At 39.8% G+C, this 21,283-nt stretch overlaps 1 protein-coding gene and 1 long non-coding RNA gene across 4 annotated transcripts in view; one reads left to right on the top strand and one right to left on the bottom strand.

Moving 5' to 3' along the window:
• The window catches only part of upp2 (uridine phosphorylase 2), a 53,008-nt gene that overhangs the window by 15,170 nt on the left and 16,555 nt on the right, over positions 1–21,283 (top strand). For 2 of the 3 annotated variants that reach the window (XM_062965459.1, XM_062965442.1), the window contains 3 exons: positions 687–845; positions 14,482–14,596; positions 17,255–17,464. In XM_062965459.1, the coding sequence (XP_062821529.1) occupies positions 717–845; positions 14,482–14,596; positions 17,255–17,464 (454 nt within the window). In that variant the 5' untranslated portion in view covers positions 687–716. The remainder of the gene's footprint in view (positions 1–686; positions 846–14,481; positions 14,597–17,254; positions 17,465–21,283) is intronic. The other variant, XM_062965451.1, reaches the window with a different exon arrangement.
• LOC134294425 (uncharacterized) overlaps positions 1–21,283 on the bottom strand; it is a 46,314-nt gene that overhangs the window by 11,626 nt on the left and 13,405 nt on the right. Inside the window, exon 3 of the long non-coding RNA XR_010001334.1 lies at positions 10,708–10,811. This is a non-coding gene — a long non-coding RNA (uncharacterized LOC134294425). The remainder of the gene's footprint in view (positions 1–10,707; positions 10,812–21,283) is intronic.

Raw genomic sequence — 21,283 nt, 5'->3', positions numbered from 1 at the left:
TCTGCGCCACAGCCCGGCCTACGGACAACGCCGGCTCTTCGGCTTAGAAATGAAGATAAGCACCAACCCCAGAGTCAGACACGACTGGACTTAACATCAGGGGAAACCTTTACCTTTACCTAGATGTTTACTAAACACAGAATAGCTCTGCTACTATTTTCAACTCAAACTCAGAGAATAGTCAAGCTTCAGATTTCTGAACAATAATACAGACCAAGGAAGTTAAACAAATTGCTCAGCTAAAACACAATATGCTGCCATATTTTAAACCCATTAGATTGCTTGTGCTACTTGAGATCAAAATGCATTTCTGTTCACGTTAACTGCCACCTTGAATAAATAGGTTGGGCAGTTGATTTAACCTGGTACATTCCCTTTGGATGAAGGAAGGAAGGAAGGAAGGAAGGAAGGAAGGAAGGAGGGAGGGAGGGAGGGAGGGAGGGAGGGAGGGAGGGAGGGAGGGAGGGAGGAAAAGAAAGAAAGAAAGAAAGAAAGAAAGAAAGAAAGAAAGAAAGAAAGAAAGAAAGAAAGAAAGAAAGAAAGAGGAGGAGGGGGAAGGAGGGAGGGAGGGAGGGAAGAAAGGAAGAAGGAAAGAAAGTGTATGAAGGCAGCTCAGCATCTTATCACCAGTGCAGAGCAAGTCTGAGTTGTTGCTATGGCTGATAATCTTATCATTAATTTTCCAGTTTGTCTGCGTGGGTGGGAGCCCCAACCGAATGAAAGCTTTTGCTCAGTTCATGCATAAGGAACTTGGACTGGAAGGAGATGCCAAAGATATGTCGGATATTTGTGCTGGGACAGACCGGTATTCCATGTATAAGGTTGGCCCGGTGCTCTCCATCAGCGTAAGTACGTTGTGCGGGGACTGGAAATACTTCCATTAGTGGCTCAACAGTAACCAATGACATCACCATGTTGTTCACATCTTTTATTTAGTACTTCATGTAGATCTAAGACTTGTGAGATGAGGTGGAATGAAAGCCTTTACAACCAAGGGACTTTATAGAAAAAAGCAGCAGTATGATCATTAACAAAGCTTTCCAGGAATCAGCCCCATTCTACAACGCTGTCGGTACTTTTGCTTTGACTGACAAGCACTGCTTCTATGAGCAAGAAGCTTTCAGTCCTTTATGCTTTTACTGTTTCTACTGATGCTGTCAGCAAGAATGCCTGAGGGCACATCCTGTAATCTTAGCATATCTCATGGGTGCTAAACCAGAAATATGGGAAATTGAACAAAGTGGTTACCTTGGAAAAAAATGCAGATTCCTTTCTTTGCAGGTTTATAGTGCAACTTTGGATATGTAGATTGCATGGCCCATGCTGGTCCCTGAGTAGCTGCTGTCTGAAGTAAGAGCTTGTTATATTAAGCCAGGCTGGAAGGCAATGCCAGGTGATTTTTTTAGCCTCTTGAGGTCTGTAGAGTTCTACACACTTGCAAGATCACCTCAAAACTATAAAGGCATTGCATGGCTCTTGGACTGGTTGCTTTTTGCAATGTAGGCAAATCATGGGACTTTCAACACACAAACCCCAGCCCACCCCAGAGTATAAGTTACCGTATATACTCGAGTATAAGCTGACCTGAATATAAGCACCTAAATTTACCCCAAAAAACTGGGAAAACACTGACTCCAGTATAAGCCAAGGGTGGTAAATTTCAGAAATAAAAATAGATACCAATAAAATTACATTGAGGCATCAGTAGGTTAAATGTTTTTGAATATTTACATCAAGCTCAAATTTAAGATAAGACTGTCCAACTCTGATCAAATCATTATTCTCATCTTCTTCAATGTCAATGTGCTTATGTATCCTTTTAATAATAATAGAGTAAAATAATACAGGTAATAATAATAATAAATACAGGAAAATAATACAAGTAATAATAAATAGAGTAAAATAATAAATGCAATAATAATAAGATCAGAGTGTATTAATAATAATAATAATAATAATAATAATAATAATAATAATAATAGTAATAAAAATAGAGTAAAATAAATGTAATAGTAGCAACAATGGAGCCCTGGTGGTGAAGTGCGTTAAAGCACTGAGCTGCTGAACTTGCAGACCGAAAGGTCGCAGGTTCAAATCCCGGGAGCGGAGTGAGCCCCCGCTGTTGCTCCAGCTTCTGCCAACCTAGCAGTTCGAAACATGCCAGTGTGAGTAGATCAATAGGTACCGCTCCGGCGGGAAGGTAACGGCGCTCCATGCAGTCATGCCGGCCACATGACCTTGGAGGTGTCTATGGACAATGTCGGCTCTTTGGCTTAGAAATGGAGATGAGCACTAACCCCCAGAGTCAGACATGACTGGACCTAATGTCAAGGGAAACCTTTACCTTTACCTAGCAACAATAATAGAGAAAAATAATAAATGTAATAATACCAATAATAATAGAGAAAATAATAAATGTACCATATATTCTCAAGTATAAGCTGAGCCAAATATAAGCCAACCAGGACCCTCACCCTTCTATGGGAGTTAAAGTCAGTTAGGAAGGGAAGGAGCTAGGTCATGATAAGTTACTAGTTAGTAAATAAGAGTCAAGGAGTACATTAATGGAAGGTGTTTTGAAGAAGTAGTCAGAAAAATAAGTTGAAAATAATCAAAAATCTGCCTCTACGTAGTAATAAAGTAATCCTTTCTGTGTAAAAGGAAAAGATTGAAGGAAAGCTGTACTGAGACGTTGTTACTCAACCACCAAGCAATTATACAATTGTAACTATTACGTTTATGTCACAAGAATGCTATAAATAAAACAAGTTACTGTTTCTTCCCATATGAAGACTGTTTCTCAATACACTGAATATACAATAGAGTCTCACTTATCCAAGCTAAACGGGCCGGCAGAACCTTGGATAAGCGAATATCTTGGATAATAAGGAGGGATTAAAGAAAGCCTATTAAACATCAAATTAGGTTATGATTTTACAAATTAAGCACCAAAACATCATATTTTACAACAAATTTGACAGAAAAAGCAGTTCAATACGCAGTAATGTTATGTTGTAATTACTGTATTTATGAATTTAGTACCAAAATATCACGATATATTGAAAACATTGTCTACAAAAATGCCTTGGATAATCCAGAAACTTGGATAAGCGAGGCTTGGATAAGTGAGACTCTACTTTAATTCAAGAAGTTACGGAAGGTGGAAGAAGGATTAAATAATCATTCATTTCTGTGGTGGAATATTTGCATACGCGGATGGCCTGATATTTCTCGGTTTGTTTTACATATGAGATGAGATACATAAATAAAAGGACCCTTCCACTACGCAACTAGCTGAAAATACCTCACAAAAGTTGGCAAGGTCATGTTTAAAGTTTAGAAGGTCAGCTAAACAAAATATCTTCTTGCCTAGAGGGTTCCTGCATACATAGATAAGGAGCAGGCGTGCGTCCCAGTATATAATGTATTTCTTCGCAAAATAGTCTGCATCGCATAATAGTCGCACCTCCTCTTTGGATCCCACTTTAGGATTCCTCACATAATAGTCACACCCTTAGTTCACCGGTGTAACTATTATGCAAGGGGGCAATACCTGCTCGATCACCTCTTCCATCCAAGATACAGAGGAAAGCCTTGGTCAAAGCAGCCCTCCAGCCTGGAAAATTCACAACAGCCCAGTGATTCTGATCATGAATGCTTTCGACAACTTTGCTTGTTATCTGCCTTCTTGTCTTTGCTGACTCATGACAACCTCATCAAGCCATTTCATTGTCTAATTTTGTTAGACAAGGGTTGCTTTTGCCTCTCTTCAAGACTAAGAGGGTGCAACTTTCCCAAGATCACTCAGTGAGTTTCTATGGCCTAGTGGGGATTCAGAGTTTGTATAATCACAATCTTGTAACTCTAATACCTCCTGGTTATAAATGACATTTAAGAGCCTTGTGATATAATCCCAAAATTACTGAACATATCCTGTACTCAAAGTCACTTTAATTATATCATTCTAAATATAAATTGGGCTGGCTTCATATCAGTTGGTACACTATGCCCCACGGTGCTATTAGCTAGAATGGCTCTGTATTCCCACTAGTGCAATAAGAGTATTACTTTGCAATAAGGGTATTGCTCAACAAATAAGAATTCTCCCACTCCTGGATTTTTCTTTCAATCCTCAAATTTCCAGCATTACAGAGAGTGCAAAATGTTCAAAAATAGAACTCCTAATTTTCTGTTCACATTCGTTTGCTAACTTTGCCTGCCCTTTTTCTTTGAATGTCTAAACCAGGGGTCCCCAAACTAAGGCCCGGGGGCCGGATGTGGCCCTCTGAGGTCATTTATCTGGCCTCCGCCCTCAGTTTTATAATATAATATATTGTATATACATATAACATTGATAATAATATTATAATGTAATACAATATAACACTAATAATAATACCATATAATAATATTAATTATATGTTCTATATTACATATAATATTACTAATAATATTACAGTATAGTGGTATAGTTCAATATAGTAATATCTAATGCTAATATTGTGCTATGCTAATAATATAATATATTGTATGTACGTATAATTTGTAAGCCACTCTGAGTTCCCTTTGGGGTCAGAAGGGTGTGATAGAAATGTAGTAAATAAATGCAGTAAATAAATAAATAATAAATAAATAGATTTTAGACTTAGGCTCACCCAAAGTCTGAAATGACTTGAAGGCACACAAAAACAACAACAACAACAATCCTAATTAACTTGACTATCTCATTGGCCAGAAGCAGGACCACATTTCCCATTGAAATCCTGATCAATGTATGTTGGTTATAATTGTTTTTATTTTTAAATATTGTATTGTTCTTTCATTGTTCTTCTTCCTCTTGTTCCTCTTATTTTGCACTACAAATAAGACATGTGCAGTGTGCATCGGAATTTGATTGTATTTTTTTTTTCAAATGATAATCCGGCCCCTCAACAGTCTGAAGGATTGTGGACTGGCCCTCGGCTTAAAAAGTTTGAGGACCCCTGGTCTAAACAGTATTTTTGAATGCTTAACTGGCATTGCTGTAATGTTAGAAAGGAAGCAAGTATAGGGTAGTGGTTTGTTTGTTGGACCAGGACACTGCTCAACTAAGTGGCCTTGGCCAAGTCACATCCTCACAATTTCAAAAGAAGGCAAAGGGAAATCACCCCTGAACAAATCTGGGCAAGAACACCCTGTGATGGAGTCACCATTGGGTCACCATTAGTTGGACATTCCAAGAAGGTACATTATCATCATTATAGAAATAATACTATATAAATGTCATGAGATGTACAAAATTCTTATAGGTAAAGGGAATGCCCTCATATCTCCCTGCCCCTCCAAAAAGCTATATCCCTGTCCCAGATTGACAGTATACTTTCTCAGTATTTTTCTCAGGAACAAGAGTCAGAGATGTTTTTGGCTCTCATGGGCTTTGCATTAGGCATTTGGTTGGTCATTGTGGAAAACCAATCCTGGAATTGGGCAGGCTATAGATATAAGCCAACACATGTGTTCTAAAGTGTTACTCTTTTTACCTAGCCCCTGTGATAAAGTGTCATGTAAGGTTAAAGTCATCTTACACGTTTTGTCATGTCTTGTAAGGTTAAAGTAAGATTCAGTCTGGGTGAACTTTGGCTGTTAAACCACTGCAAAGGAGATGGGATGAAAGAAACATTTTTGAATTATATTTCCGTATACTGACACAAACGGCTTCAGAAGTGTCCAGTTTCTATGTATATGAATAAATAGAGGATAGAAATGTAAAACTCTGAAAAAAAAACTCTGCAGTTTAATTACACTGAACTGAGTCTACACTGCTATATAATGCAGTTCAATACAACTGCACCCAATGGTTTTAAATGTTTAGGAAGGGTTTTAAACTTTGGCTTCCAGAGTATGAGTCCAATACTCACAGTGTTGCATGATACTTGCTATGTGTATTATCCATTGCTCTAAAATTCTAGCTAATTCCAAATTCCTATCTTATTCGTTTTATAATTAATTTAGCAGCCATATTCCTTTCCTTCCCTTTAGGTGCTCCCCGAGAAGTTATTGCTAGTCCAATCTTCTCAGCATTCAGAAATGCTATATGTTTTAAACTTTAATACAGTGAGTGAAAAATTGCCATGGCTTGCTCTTACTGTTTCTATAAATTATTTCCCTGCTCTTTGGGTCCATGGGATGTAACAGATGTGCAGGCCTGCCTAGGAAATCCCCCGCCTGCATCTTTGCTGGAGAAGTGAAACATAGGATTAATAGGCCAGGAGCAGAAGATCTCCATGTGAGTCAAAGGGTTGTTTTGTTGTAACGTGAACACAAGTGGGATCAGACTCAAAGACAATGATTTATACCATTCTTCTGTTGGCATCATGTCATATGTCCTGGGATGCCACATGCTGATTTTGAAAGACTTCTCATTACCTTATTAGCAAAGGAATCACATGTTTTTGTTAGGTCAGCAGCAGTTTATAAATTAAAGACTTGGGATCATTTCCTATCATATAGAATAAAATGTTACAGCTACCATTTAAGTACCTTTTGTGATCACCCACAAGTGAAGGTGCTTTAAACATCACAAACTGTTAGGTAAGCAGGTTGAACAATGTAGTTTAATTATGTACAGCTCCAAGTCTGCATGGTGTAGTGATTTGAGTGTTGAATTACAACTCTGAAAACCAGGGTTCAATTCCCCACTTGACCATGAAAATCCATTGGGCAACTTTGGGCAAATTGGATGCTTTCAACTCCAGAAAACCCCATCATAGATCTCTTTAGCATCACCATAAATTAGAAATGATTTCAAAGCACCACCACCACCAACAACAACTTGGAGATATTTCAGCATTTTACGAGGGCTATCCAGAAAGTAGATTACGTTTTGGAATTAAAAGTGAACAAAGTATAGGAGAAAACATTTACCATATGCCACACCCAAATACCACATCTCACGTAGTCACCATTCAAATCTAGGCACTTACCATAGCGATGAATGAGCTTTGCAACTCCTTCCCCACTAAATTCTGCCGCTTGCATCCTCAACCAGCCGGTCACCCCTTCCCCCAGCTGCACAGCATCGCCAAAACGCTGTATTGCCAGCCATGCCCCCATTGTTGGAAACAAGTGGTTGAGGACGCAAGCAGCAGAATTTAGTGGGGAAGGAGTTGCAAAGCTCTGGTAAGAGCCTAGATTTGAATGGTGACTATGTGAGATGTGGTATTTGGGTGTGGCTTTCAACTGCATATGGTAAATGTTTTCTCCTATACTTTGTTAGTAACCCCGGTGGCGAAGTGTGTTAAAGCACTGAGCTGCTGAACTTGCAGACCGAAAGGTCCCAGGTTCAAATCCCGGTAGCGGAGTGAGCACCCGCTGTTGCTCCAGCTTCTGCCAACCTAGCAGTTCGAAAACATGCCAATGTGAATAGATCAATAGGTACCGCTCCGGCGGGAAGGCAATGGCGCTCCATGCAGTCATGCCAGCCACAAGACCTTGGAGGTGTCTACGGACAACGCCGGCTCTTTGGCTTAGAAATGGAGATGAGCACCAACCCCCAGAGTCAGACATGACTGGACTTAATGTCAGGGGAAACCTTTACCTTATACTTTGTTCATTTTTAATTCCAAAACGTAATCTACTTTCTGGATAACCCTTGTATATAGTCTTGTTTAGTAATTGATTCATCCTGTACATTCTCTCTGAATGTCAAACTAGATGTCAAAAGGAAGACACATTCCTTACAGTTAATCTATTTTGCCTCTCGCACCCAATTTCCTCAGAAATACGCGTCAAAGCAGGCAGATGTACAAATTTAAGCAATGGAAACCCTTTGAGTGACCTTGGGCACGTTGCATGCTTTCAGCTTCAGAAAACCCCATCATAGAGTCTTCTTAGTAGCACCATGTTAGAAATGGCTTGAAGGCAAACAACAGCAACCAACTTGGAGAGATTTCAGGTTTTATATGGTCTTGTTTAGTGATTGATTCATCCTGTAAATTCACTCTGGATGTCAAAATAGTGTCAAGAGGACGACACATCCCTTATAGTTAATCCATTTTGCCTCTCACACCCAGATTTCCTCAGAAATATATGTCAAAGCATTCAGGTGTACAAATTAAGCAATGCTGACCTTACAATGACCAATCACAAAATAAGGCATATCAAATGCAAGATACAAAAGTGGGGATAATCACGTGCTATGTCAAACAGCACTACTGCCTTTAAACTACTTGAGAGAGCATGTCTTCTTAAAATGTGCTAAATCTTATGTATTCTTCGACTTACTCATTTACATGTTGAATTTATAAGCCGCCTGTCTCCTGAGATGGGATCTAAGTAGCTATCTGTTTTGAGCTATAGACAGCAAGGAATAGAGTGGCTCCCACTAGGACCTTTGGTGTGTATTTGATGTCCTACTTTTTCCTGGACAACTTTGCTCCTGATCCTGCTGACAGTAGCTTGTAAATCCAAGCCCCGGGGAAGGATTAACCACTTGATGCTAATTATAGGCCAGAGAAGGGGTTCAGTGGCTTTGCTACTGAAAAACCCCAACCACTTCACAGTGCGTTAGAAGAGCAGCAGCATACTATGAACGAAAGGATAAGAGTAACAGCATAATTGTAATGGAGAACACAGAAATGCTGGACCACTCTAACAACAATCATGTCAGACAACACAGAGAAGCCATTGAAATCCACAAGCATGTGGACAATTTCGACACAAAGGAGGGAACCATGAAAATGAACAAAATCTGTCTACCAGTATTTTTTTTAAAAACTCTAAAATCAGAACAGTAAATAAAGAACAACACTCTGAAAACAGAGGAATTCCAGACATGGATCAATCAGGGGCAGCTAACACCTCAGAATAAAGGATTCCCGCAGGCAGGAAGAAGTCAGGCCTCCCACCTGGACCTTCCACAGATATATAAACCTCCCTTGCTTAGTTTTCCAACAGACCCCACAACCTCCGAGGATGCCTGCTATAGATGTGGGAGAAACATCAGGAGAGAATGCTTCTGGAACATGGTCATGCAACCCAGAAAATGCACAACAACCCAATTGTAATGGGTTGCTTCAGCCTCTGGTCCTCATGACTGCATATTAGTACTAGGAACCCACTGTTATAGTGTGATGTATTAGGCAGAAACATCTTCTAGATGGTGAACTACGACCCTCTAGAAATTCCTGAATTATATTTCCCAAGATGTACTGAAAGAGGTTGAAGTCCAACAACATCTGGAGAGCTTTAAATTCTCAATCAGAACTCTAGTCCATATCTTGTCAGAGGCTCAATGAGTATCTTTCAACAAGTGACCTTTTATCTCAGCTTCTCTTCTGCATTAATACAGCTCTCTGTATCCACAGATTCTGTATCCATGGACTTCATCATCACGGCTTGAATCTTTTTGAAAAAGGTTCCAAATATCAAACCTTGATTTTGCCATTTTATATAAGGAGTACCATTGTATATAGTAAGGAGAATTAAGCATCCACGGATTTTGGGATCCACATGGATTAAGGGGGTGTCCCGAGACCAAACTGCAGCAGAAATCAAGGGCCCACCATAATCCTTTGTCAGTCTTGTGTTTGATTCTTGTCCAAGTGCAAATCCTTTCTCTGATAATTAACAATTTATTCAAGGCAAAGATCTATGGAGATTTCTAATGTTCAATAGTACTATCAACGGGCACCATCTATACATTTTTGCCCAAATTCTGTTATGGGCTGCTAATGTTAAAGAACACAATTTTCACATTAAAAATGTGGGTTGCCTCTATGGTGTTTCTGGGAAGGGCAGGAAAATGTTTTTGGGCAGAAACCCAAGAGTATTGTGTTGCTCAGTCTAAATGGCACATTACATTAAACTACACATGAGTACAATATGTACAAAAGCATTTCCCCCTTTTTCTTGTCCTCAGGATGCCTTGCTGAATATAATATATATACAAATAATATATACAGACTGAGGGTTGAATAAATCCACCTGGACACTATATATACAGGTTACCTATACTGCATTATACTTTTGCTTGTATCAATACCATAATTAAGCTTAATATTATTATTTGGATTAACGACAGGAACAGAGTTACGGTCAATTACCGGGTTAATTCAAACCCAGTTCAGACCCGAGATGGTTTAAAACAGTAGTTCTTCATCTATACAGTATTTTATATATAAGCTGATGTTACAATCGCAACATATAAGTGATTACATTATAATAGAAGTGTATAACAACAACATAACTTACTTTGCATTACAGTAGGGTCTCACTTATCCAACATAAACGGGCCGGCAGAACGTTGGATAAGCAAGTATGTTGGATAATAAGGAGGGATTAAGGAAAGGCCTATTAAACATCAAATTAGGTTATGATTTTACAAATTAAGCACCAAAACATCATGTTACACAACAAATTTGACAGAAAAAGTAGTTCAATATGCAGTAATGCTATGTAGTAATTACTGTATTTACGAATTTAGCACCAAAATATCATGATGTTTTGAAAACATCGACTACAAAAATGCGTTGGATAATCCAGAACGTTGGATAAGCGAGTGTTGGATAAGTGAGACTCTACTGTATATTATATACCATACTTTTCCTTTTTTGCTGTGTATAATAGACATCTGTGCGCTTAGCCATATATACACAATAACAATGTAAGCAAAGATTCATATCCCTACAATAAATACTCAAGTGTGCAGTTGCAGCTCTTTTTACTTACAAGTGAGTGTGCAGATATGCAATATGGATCAGGATAGTATAGTAGGAAAAATGTCAGTTGACATGGTGATTTTTCTCCACTTCCTCCTCCTCTTCCTTCAGTCTCTAAATTGTAGGGGGTAAAGGTGGAAAAGAGCATAACTGGCAAAGTGCTTTGAATCTTACCTCCTTTTGTGCAGTAGGCTCTGGGATCTGAATATCTTTGGAAACAAAAAAGACCTAGTTTTACAATATGTAAGGGTTTAGTAACCCAGTCATTTTTAGCCCTATCTATCTAGAGCCCCGGTGGCGAAGTGGGTTAAAAGCACTGAGCTGCTGAACTTGCAGACCGAAAGGTCCCAGGTTCAAACCCCGGGAGCGGAATGAGCGCCTGCTGTTAGCTCCAGCTTCTGCCAACCTAGCAGTTCGAAAACATGTAAATCTGAGTAGATCAATAGGTACCGCTCCGGCGGGAAGGTAACGGTGCTCCATGCAGTCATGCTGGCCACATGACCTTGGAGGTGTCTACGGATAACGCCGGCTCTTCGGCTTAGAAATGGAGATGAGCACCAACCCCCAGAGTCAGACATGACTGTCAGGGGAAACCTTTACCTTACCTATCTAGATCAGGGCCCCCCAAACTACGCCTCACAGGTCACACACAGCCCCTAGAAATCATTTATCCACCCCCTGCGGCAGCGGCTTCCTCCTCCTCCTTCCTCGCCCCTTGCACACCTTTCCCACCTCCTCACTCACCCCACGTGTGCCTTTCCCGCCTCCTCCCTCATCTGGTGCGCGCCTTCCAATTCTTTGCTTATGCTTTTTTATCAATGTATTTTAATTATTATTTAATTAATTATTAATTATTAAGGCGTTTTTTGCTTGTGCTTTTGGTGCACAAAGGCCGAAGGGGGTTGGACTAAATGGCCCAAGGGGTCTCTTCCAACCCTCATTATTATTATTATTATTATTGACACAACAACATTGTATGACACAGCAAACAAGATAGATATGCTGGATTTCGTATCACAAAATCACAAGTTGAACACTTCCCAAGTGTCTAGGACTGTGTGATGTATTTTCGGATGATGCACGCAGATCCCAGTAGGGTGGCCTTTTGCAGCTAGCAGATCGTAATTTTGTCAGTGTCTATTGTTTCCAAATGCTGGCTGAGATCTTTTGGCACGGCACCCAATGTGCCCATCACCACCAGGACCACCTATACTGGTTTCTGCCAGAGTCTTTGAAGTACAATCTTGAGGTCCTGATAGCAGCTGAGTTTTTCCTGTTGTTTTTTGTCAATGTGACTGTCACCTGGGATGGCAACATCAATGATCCAAACCTTTTTCTTTTCCACAACTGTGATGTCTGGTGTGTTGTGTTCCAGAACTTTGTCAGTCTGGATTTGGAAGTCCCACAGTATCTTTGCGTGTTCATTTTCCAATACTTTTGCAGGTTTGTGATCCCACCAATTCTTTGCTGCTGGCAGGTGGTACTTGAGGCATAAGTTCCAATGAATCATTTGGGCCACATAGTTGTGCCTCTGTTTATAGTCTGCCTGTGCGATTTTCTTACAGCAGCTGGGGATATGATCAATGGTTTCATCGGTTTCCTTGCACAGTGTGCATTTTGGGTCATCAGCTGATTTTTAGATCTTGGCCTTAATTGCATTTGTTCTGATGGTTTGCTCCTGGGCTGCAAGGATCAGGCCTTCTGTATTATTATTATTATTATTTTATTATGACACAGCAAACAAGATAGATATGCTGGATTTTATTATTATTATTATTATTATTATTATTATTATTATTATTAACATTGAGGCTGTGTTTGTTGTTGTTGTTATTATTATTATTATTATTATTATTAACATTGAGGCTGTGTTTGTTCCTGTTTTGTTTTTTTTTTACTTCAAAATAAGATATGTGCAGTGTGCATAGGAATTTGTTCATAGTTTTGTTTTGTTTTTTTGAACTATAGTCCATCCCTCCAATGGTCTCAGGGACAGTGACCCGGGCCCGTTTAAAAGGTTTGGGGATCCCTGACCTAGATGAACCTACGGTATAACTCAGTAGAGAAGGTGACACCCTGTATCCCTAATAAGGCTGGAATAAAAGCAGGAGAGCCTTTGATTGATTCCCAAACTAGCTTCAGATTTGCATTGTGTCCATTTGAATTGGACTGATTGGCTGCTCTACGTGATGAAAACTCACAAAGTTGAGTGATTGTCAAAATCAAATGAATCCTCCAAATCCGATGGTTTTATAAACACTGTGCAATTTTGTTTTCGAAACTAAGAGATGGTCAAAGTCAGCAAATTTCAAAGTCAATGCAAAGTAATATTCAAAGCATTGCACAGAATCCCCTTTAAATCTCTCTGCGCTTCCACTCCATCCTAACTTAGCAATCTATGGTGCTGTTGGTTGTTTTGTTGTTGAATATGCTAATATTTGGAAAAAACGTTTTGATTCAAAGGATCTAATTTGAATTACCTGTTTATTTGACAATGGGTTCCATTAAACACATTGAGTTTTACTTCTAAAGAGACATTGAATAAGTTATCTTGTAACATTTTCCCACTGGATTTCTAAATTTATTTTAGTTGCATCTGAGACAGTGGTTCTCAACCTGTGGTTCCCTAGATGTTTTGGCTACAACTCCCAGAAATCCCAGCCAGTTTTCCAGCTGTTAGGATTTCTGGGAGTTAATTATTATACAACAACAACTCTTTATTTATTAGTCAATTTTTACCATATCAAAACACGTGAAACATACAAAAAGTACATACTTACCCATACATACAGTAAAACCATGTAAAACCATGTAAAAACAAAGCATCCCGGCCTACTAGACTACCAACCCACTCCTAGGTAGTTGTGCAAATACAGAATAAAAAGATTAAAATTAAAATTAATTATTCCCTTAAGGTAAGGTTTAAGCGGGGGCAAGGGTAAGTAAAACTAGTGGCTTGTCCATAGTAAATTTTAAATTTGGATTTTGTTATTGGCATTAATATCACAGCTGTCCGCTTCCATCTTCTCACAGATGGCCAGCACTTTTTGTGTAAAAAAGGGTCAGTTTTAAAATAGAGTTTTTATCTGAACCCTGTAGAAGGATGTGCACAATGGGGAGATTTCTGGGAGTTGAAGGCCAAAACATCTGGGGACTCACAGGCTGAGAACCACTAATCTAAGAGAACAGTGTACAGATGCTATTTTTATTTTATTTAAATGCCTAGTTAATTAAAGGTAGTGCAAAGATATACCGATTAATAAAGGTAAAGGTTTTCCCCTGACATTAAGTCTAGTCGTGTCCGACTCTGGGGATTGATACTTATCTCCATTTCTAAGCCAAAGAGCTGACGTTGTCTGTAGAGACCTCCTAGGTCATGTGGCCAGCATGACTGCATGGAGCGCTGTTAGATTCTCACTGGTGCAGTACCTATTGATCTACTCATATTTGCATGTTTTTGAACTGCTAGGTTGGCAGAAGATGGAGCTAACAGTGGGAACTTACTCCGCTCTCCAGATTCGAACTGCTGACCTTTCAGTCAGCAAGTTCAGTAGCTCAGCGGTTTAACCCGCTGCACCACCAATGTACTTCATTTGGAAGAGTGTTCAAAACAAGAAAGCCAAGTTAAAATCCATCTAGTTCTGGGTGGGCTGTGCTCCAAACATCCAATTAATGTATTGTGCAGCAGTAATTTAAATGTAGCCTCATTATATTTAGCATAAAATGATATCATTTTTGCTAAGGAAAAAAAATGACGTTTTTCCTCCCTTCTATTCCCTAACAGCACGGAATGGGTGTTCCCTCCATTTCCATCATGCTCCATGAACTAATCAAATTGCTACACCATGCAAAATGCTGTGATGTTACTATTATACGCATCGGTACTTCAGGAGGATTAGGTGAGCAAAGAGTTTTGCGGCAGTCGGGCAGCGGGGATGCAAATGAAATACATCGCAGGAAAAGGTCATGCCTTTATGAGATTTTCATAACATTTTTAAAGAATTTCAAGTCAACAAATATCAGCCTGCCAAGCCATATAAAGACTACAAATAGGTATTTTTCTAATGTAGCAAACCAACACTTGTTCTTTGCAGATGCGCAAGGGGGGAGGGTTGGATTACATTTTCACCATGCTCTTCAGAATGCTGATGAATAAGAATACAAACACTCAAAAATAAAGACCTGAATTTAGCACGGCAGTTAGAGTTAAAGATTCACAGATGATTAATATTCATAAATACTACTTTTCCAAGCAGCAGTCAGATTAGAAAAAGGAAATCCGTTCAGCTAGTGACTGAGGTGCAAAAGAATGATCTTTTCACCCCCTTCCATCATCCAGTGAATCTGCAACAATCAAACACTTCATCATAAATCCAAATCACAGCCTCACTGGCTGGTGGGTGGAAATTTCCTCCTCCTGCACCCCAGTTGCCAACTATTGGACCTCCATCACATTGCTTAAAAATGTTCTCTAATGGAGGAAAAATAGTTTTTTCATAGTTTTTCCACATTTGCAGGGGCCCCACACCCCCTAACCCTCATAAACGTGGAGGTCTCACTATACCATGTTGTGAAATAATGCTTTGAAAACAGCCAGGACTGGGCTGTGGTGCAGGCTGGTGAGCAGCCTGCTGCAATAAATCACTCTGACCATGAGGTCATGTGTTCGAGGCCAGCCCATGGCGGGGTGAGCACCCGTCAATTAAAAAATAAAAAATAGCCCCTGCTCGTTGCTGACCTAGCAACCCGAAAGATAGTTGCATCTATCAAGTAGGAAATAAGGTACCGCTTATAAAGTGGGGAGGCAAATTTAACTAATTTATGATGTTGGAATGAGGAAGTGCCGTCACAGTGGATGATGAAGCAGCTGCTCCCCCCCGTGGCCAGAATCGAACATCCCCTCAGGAGAAGGTTAAATTGCCTCTGCGTCTGTCTCTGTCTTGGTTCTATGTGTATATGGGCATTGAATGTTTGCCCTATATGTATATAATGTGATTTACCCTGAGTCCCCTTGGGGGTGAGAAGGGCGGAATATAAATACTGCAAATAAATAAATAAATAAATAAATAAATATAGTTCTTCTGAATTCAGAATAGTAATAGTACATATAATTTCTTTAATACATAGTTTCCAAGGAATATCATAATAGCAGTGGCAGTGTCCTACCATACATTAAGTGCATTCCAGTCCATTCTTATCTTCTACTACACAAGCTCAGTAAAAACCAATGCAAGATACCTGTTAAAGGTACTTAGTCCCCACAAGTACGAAGTATCCAGGTAATTCTTTACCTAGTAAAAAGGTAAGGGTTTTCCCCAGACATTAAGTCTAGTTGTGTCCAACTCTGGAGGTTGTTGCTCACTCCATTTCTAAGGTGAAGAGCCAGCGTTGTCCATAGACACCTCCAAAGTCATTTGGCTGGCATGACCTCATGGAGCGTTGTTACCTTCCCGCCGGAGAGGTACTTATTGATCTACTCACATTTGCATGTTTTTGAACTGCTAGATTGGCAGAAGCTGGGGCTGACAGCGGGAGTTCACCCCGCTCCCCGGATTCGAACCGCTGACCTTTAGGTCAGCAAATTCAGCAGCTCAGCAGTTTAACTCGCTGCGCCACCAGGGGCTTCATAATTCTTTTACCACATCTGCTTAAGTTTTATATCAAAGCTTACCAGGCCAAAATAATCACATTGAGTGATGTCACAAGGAAGGGTGTGGTGATGCCATCAACAAGGAAGGGTGTAGTGATGCCATCGTTTCTTATTCAAATTCTCATAGAGAGAGATAACATTTTCCTGGATGGAAGTTACATGTCTTGTACATTACAATATTTATTTAAATCACTTACCTTTCCAAATTACAGCAACCTGTTCAGCCAGTTAGATGGCTCCCTGTCTAACTGGAAGGTTGCATGTAGCCTTGCCTCTCATCCAGAGATCTGGCAACCCTTATTTATTGTACATGATTGGTCCAAATAGTGCCAAAGTAGGCCATGCATGTAGGTTAACAATGATGTGGTGGACTGCAGGGTCAAGTCTTGCATTCTTACACAATCTCCCTCACCATATATGTGGACTGTAATGTGAAGATAGTCTTACGCATACATGTGCATCTCATTTCACTCACTACATATAGGACCGGTTTTTCTATGCAGATTGTACAAGTACAGATTGAGGAAGATGTTGCCATGCAATACCTGTTGCCTATCTTCCCTTAGAGGCAACATATTTGTCTTGTTTGCTTATCAATTGATCTTCAGATTAGCAATGACGGATAAAGACATTGGATGATTGCAAACTGAGTCCATGAAAGCTTACATTACTATCCTCTTTCTCTCAATCTCATTGTATGCACAATGACAGATACTGAAGACTCCGTATAAATAGTGGCTTTCATGTGACACATAACCTTGTATCAGTTCCGCATTTGTGTAAACTCAACTTTCCAAATGTCTTGTTATATTCTGATTACTCAAATCAATATTGCTATCATTTATTATCTCAGGCATCCTTTTGTTCAAGTAGTGTTTTCATCCGTTAACATCTTTTTGTTTTTTAGGAATCGAACCTGGCTCTGTTGTCATAACAGATATAGCAGTGGATTCCTTTTTTAAGCCTCAGTTTGAACAGGTGATACTGGACAATGTGGTAGTACGAAGCACCGAACTTGACCAAGACCTTGCAAATGAATTACTAAAATGTAGCAGAGAGATTGAAGATTTCCCAACTCTAATTGGCCATACAATGTGCACCGATGATTTTTATGAAGGTGAGTGGAGCGTGTACATAACTTTTTAAAAGATCTTAAAGATAAGAATGCCTATAAAAATAATGATGTAACAAAATCTATGCAGGATGAGACTACAGTGGTTCAGCATTCAGTTCATACAGTGGCCGCCAATTGCCTATTAGAAGCTCACAAGCAGGAAAACGGTATAATAGTATCCTCCCTCCCATGTTTCTGCAGTTATTGATGCCGATTGATGTTTGGTACAGAAAGAATATAAAGTTGTTATGACTAGTAGCACTGATACCTCTATCTTCCATGAATTTGTACAATTCCCTTTAAAGTCATCCAAGTTGGCAGCCCTCACTTCAACTGAAGGCATTATGGCATCATGACATGACACAGCCAGATTTTTGTTGGCGCTGCTCAGGGTATTTATTGTCAATTTTCTTCTTGTTCCTTCAGCAGATTTGAAAACTATTCAAAACAACACATGAATGCATGTGCAGGCATGCCATTTACACATGCACACATGCACAAATCCCTATGTATAAAGTTGCTATGATTAGTAGCCACTGATATCTCTAGGTAAAAGTAAAGGTTTCCCCTGACGTTAAGTCCAGTCATGTTTGACTCTAAGCCGAAGAGCCGGCGTTGTTCGTAGACACCTCCAAGGTCATGTGGCTGGCATGACTGCAAGGAGCGCTGTTACCTTCCCGCCAGAGCCGTACCCATTGATCTACTCACATTGGCATGTTTTCGAACTGCTAGGTTGGCAGAAGCTGGAGCTCACAGCAGGCGCTCACTCCGCTCCCAGGGACCTTTCAGTCTGCAAGTTCAGCAGCTCAGTGCTTTAACACACTTTGCCACCGGGGCTGATATCTCTAAGTATTACTAAATTCAATGGGCAACACTTTCAATTAGTCATGAACTGGCTATATGCTTTATTGAATATGGATGGATTTCTGAGTAAACATGCTAAGCATGTCATTTCCTTATCCACATCTCTTCATGGGATCATATGCCAAGAAGTAGGAATCTGTTCTATTTTCATTCTGTTTTCGGGTGCCCCTCCTCTCCCAGTTCTGTTTTTGGGAAGTCTTCCCAAAATAGAAATGGAACGCAGGGTCCCAAATTACGAATCCAAACAGCCCCTTCCTAATATTTATTTATTTACTATATAATATCCCAGAATATTCCCAAAAACAGAACAGGGGGCACCGAAATTCAAAACAAAAACAGAACGGATTCGCACACCCCTACAAAGAAGGTGTTGTGATTGGTTCACTGCAATGCATTCTACATGGAGTTGCTTCTGGAGATGTTTTGGAAACATCAGTTAGGGACCAAGATTTTAAAGCAATTTGTTTTTGTCACGTTAAGGTAGCATTGCAGAAGTTTAGTAGCTGCTTGCCCACTTCTTAATACTGCTGTTTACTTTAAGACTTGTAAATAATCAAAGGAGCTTTGAAGGCCCATTCCAGGCTAACCTACCGACATCCTTAAAGATCATCAGTTGACAGCAATGCCCAAGTTCTCTCACCACCACCTGAGGTGGGAGGAGAAACATCAGTACAACTCTCCATAGTTGCCCTCTTTTTACTCTGAGCAAGATAGCGGGCAAATGGGCTCTATTCTCTTAACATTCAAGTGAAGCTAAATGCCAAACTTGGAGAGATCTGTGCTCAGAACCAGGTCTTGTGGGCATGAACACCTGGAAATCACTTCTATGCCAGTGGTTATCAGCCTGGGGTCTTCAACTCCCAGATATCCTAACAGCTGGTAAACTGGCTGGGATTTCTGGGAGTTGTATGCCAAAAACATCGGGGGACTCCAGGTTGAAAACCACTGGTCTATGTTTGTATTTGCTGTCTAATTAGTATTTACTATTTACTCATAATGCCAGCCCTGTCTAATAAGACCCTTCTTGGTGCACACTACTTCTCCATGGGAGGAGTGAACAAACCTTCTCACTTGTGGCACAGCTTTTACAGAATGCCTTCTCCAAACATCACCCGGCACCGCCTCTGTCTTCCTTTAAGAATTGATAATAAAAACTCAAAAAGTGTATACAGCATTTTAAACTCTTCTACCAGGAGTCCTGGTGGTGCAATGGGTTAAACCCTTGTGCCGGCAGGACTGCTGATTTGAACGCTGGGTTGCTGAACTGAAGGTTGCCGGTTCGAATCTGGGGAGAGTGCAGATGAGCTCCCTCAATCAACTCCTGCTCCCCATGTGGGAACATGAGAGAAGCCTCCCTCAAGGATGGTAAAACTATCAAAACATCCGGGCTTCCCCTGGGCAACCTCTTTGCAGACAGCCAATTCTCTCACACCAGCAACATGCAGTTTCTCAAGTTGTTCCTGACACAAAAAAAACCCTCTTCTATTTGTCTTCTTTACAATGTCACCACAAATCTTTAACTTTGTCAGTTAACTGTCAGCTCTCCACGTCTCCTAGTCAGGGGCATAGGACCCCTATGAGAGTGATAAACCATAAAGAAAATGCTTTTTTTAACCTGAGAGAACACCTTCCAGCAGCTCTTCCAGCAGGACCTTATGGGTAACCTTTGCTGGAAGCTGATGGTAGAATCACAATGGAATCCTTGAATAATCAAAAGTCAAAACCACAAATGTGGAGAAACAACAGTATTTTCTGTCTCTGTTTCTAAATCATTGTAAACTAACCTGGAATTGAGAAATGGTGCCTTGTGTTTGTGTTTTAAAAAAGCATAAAAATCTGATTTCCCATTTCCTTCATTCTGAGACAGAAAAAAATAAGATACCCTTGAGAGCAGTGCCTTATCTTCCTCTTCCTCAAAAGCCAGTAGCTATTCATTGACATTTTGTCAGAAACAAGCATATTATATTAAACACTTAAAGTAAAATACTCCCCTGTCAATAATCATACCATCATGTTAACAGCTGGATTACACTTCAGTTACTTCCAGTGATAGGATTATAGCCTTGAAAATTACCTCACTGAAGAAAAATGTCAAGAAGTGTGGCATTTATGTAAATAACCATTAGCACCTCTCTCTCTAGTACCCTGGAACCTTTTCTTTGGAGGCAATTAAATGCTGTTTGCAAAGCGGATGGGACTGAATAAATAGAGAATTAATAATCTGAAGACTATTTATAAACCTTTGGATCTGTTTGCAAGCATGGCCATCTGTGGTTTTTGCTTGAGGCCACGTTTTATCAAAACCATTTCGAGGATTAATGTACCTAAATTAAAAATACAATGAAGCAGTTTGCTCAGGTTAGTCGCTCTGCAGGTATTTGGCCATATTCAAAAATAGAAGTTGAAAGCCAAAAAGCAGTGCTTCTTAATATCCCCAGTAACAGCTCAACCCTCTGTTTCTCCTCAGAAGTTATCCCCACTGGGTTTACTTCCAGGTAAGTGGGCACAGGAATGCAGTGAAATTCCAGCTATTGGCTAAAACACTAATTAAAATGATTACTTCCAAGATCCTTTAATTCCACAAGGAAGCTTGAATTTGTGACCTTAATTAGAGATTATTTCCCAGAGAGCTTAATTCATGTAGAGTAGTACTTATTCACATATACATGTGCACAATTTTTTTTCTAGTTTGAAAGTCATCATTGTCCTTTAAATTCAGATATGCCTCAATTTCTTGGCTCTCTTGCCTTGGGGCTATCTTTTTCTTGGTGCAGAATGATGGAGGCAAGTTAGACCACGGTATATCTCGGAACACTTTCTGACATCCCATATTTGAAAAGTTTGGGTGCATCTACAGTGTAGAATAATAATAATTATCATCATCATCATCATCATCATCATCTCAGCCAGCATTTGGAAACAATAGACATTGCCAAAATCACGATCTGCCAACTGCAA

Source organism: Anolis carolinensis, chromosome 1 (genome assembly GCF_035594765.1).
Source record: "Anolis carolinensis isolate JA03-04 chromosome 1, rAnoCar3.1.pri, whole genome shotgun sequence".
NCBI lineage: Eukaryota > Metazoa > Chordata > Lepidosauria > Squamata > Dactyloidae > Anolis > Anolis carolinensis.
The sequence above is the reverse complement of the archived record's forward strand: the minus strand, read 5'-3'. Positions and strand labels throughout refer to the sequence as shown.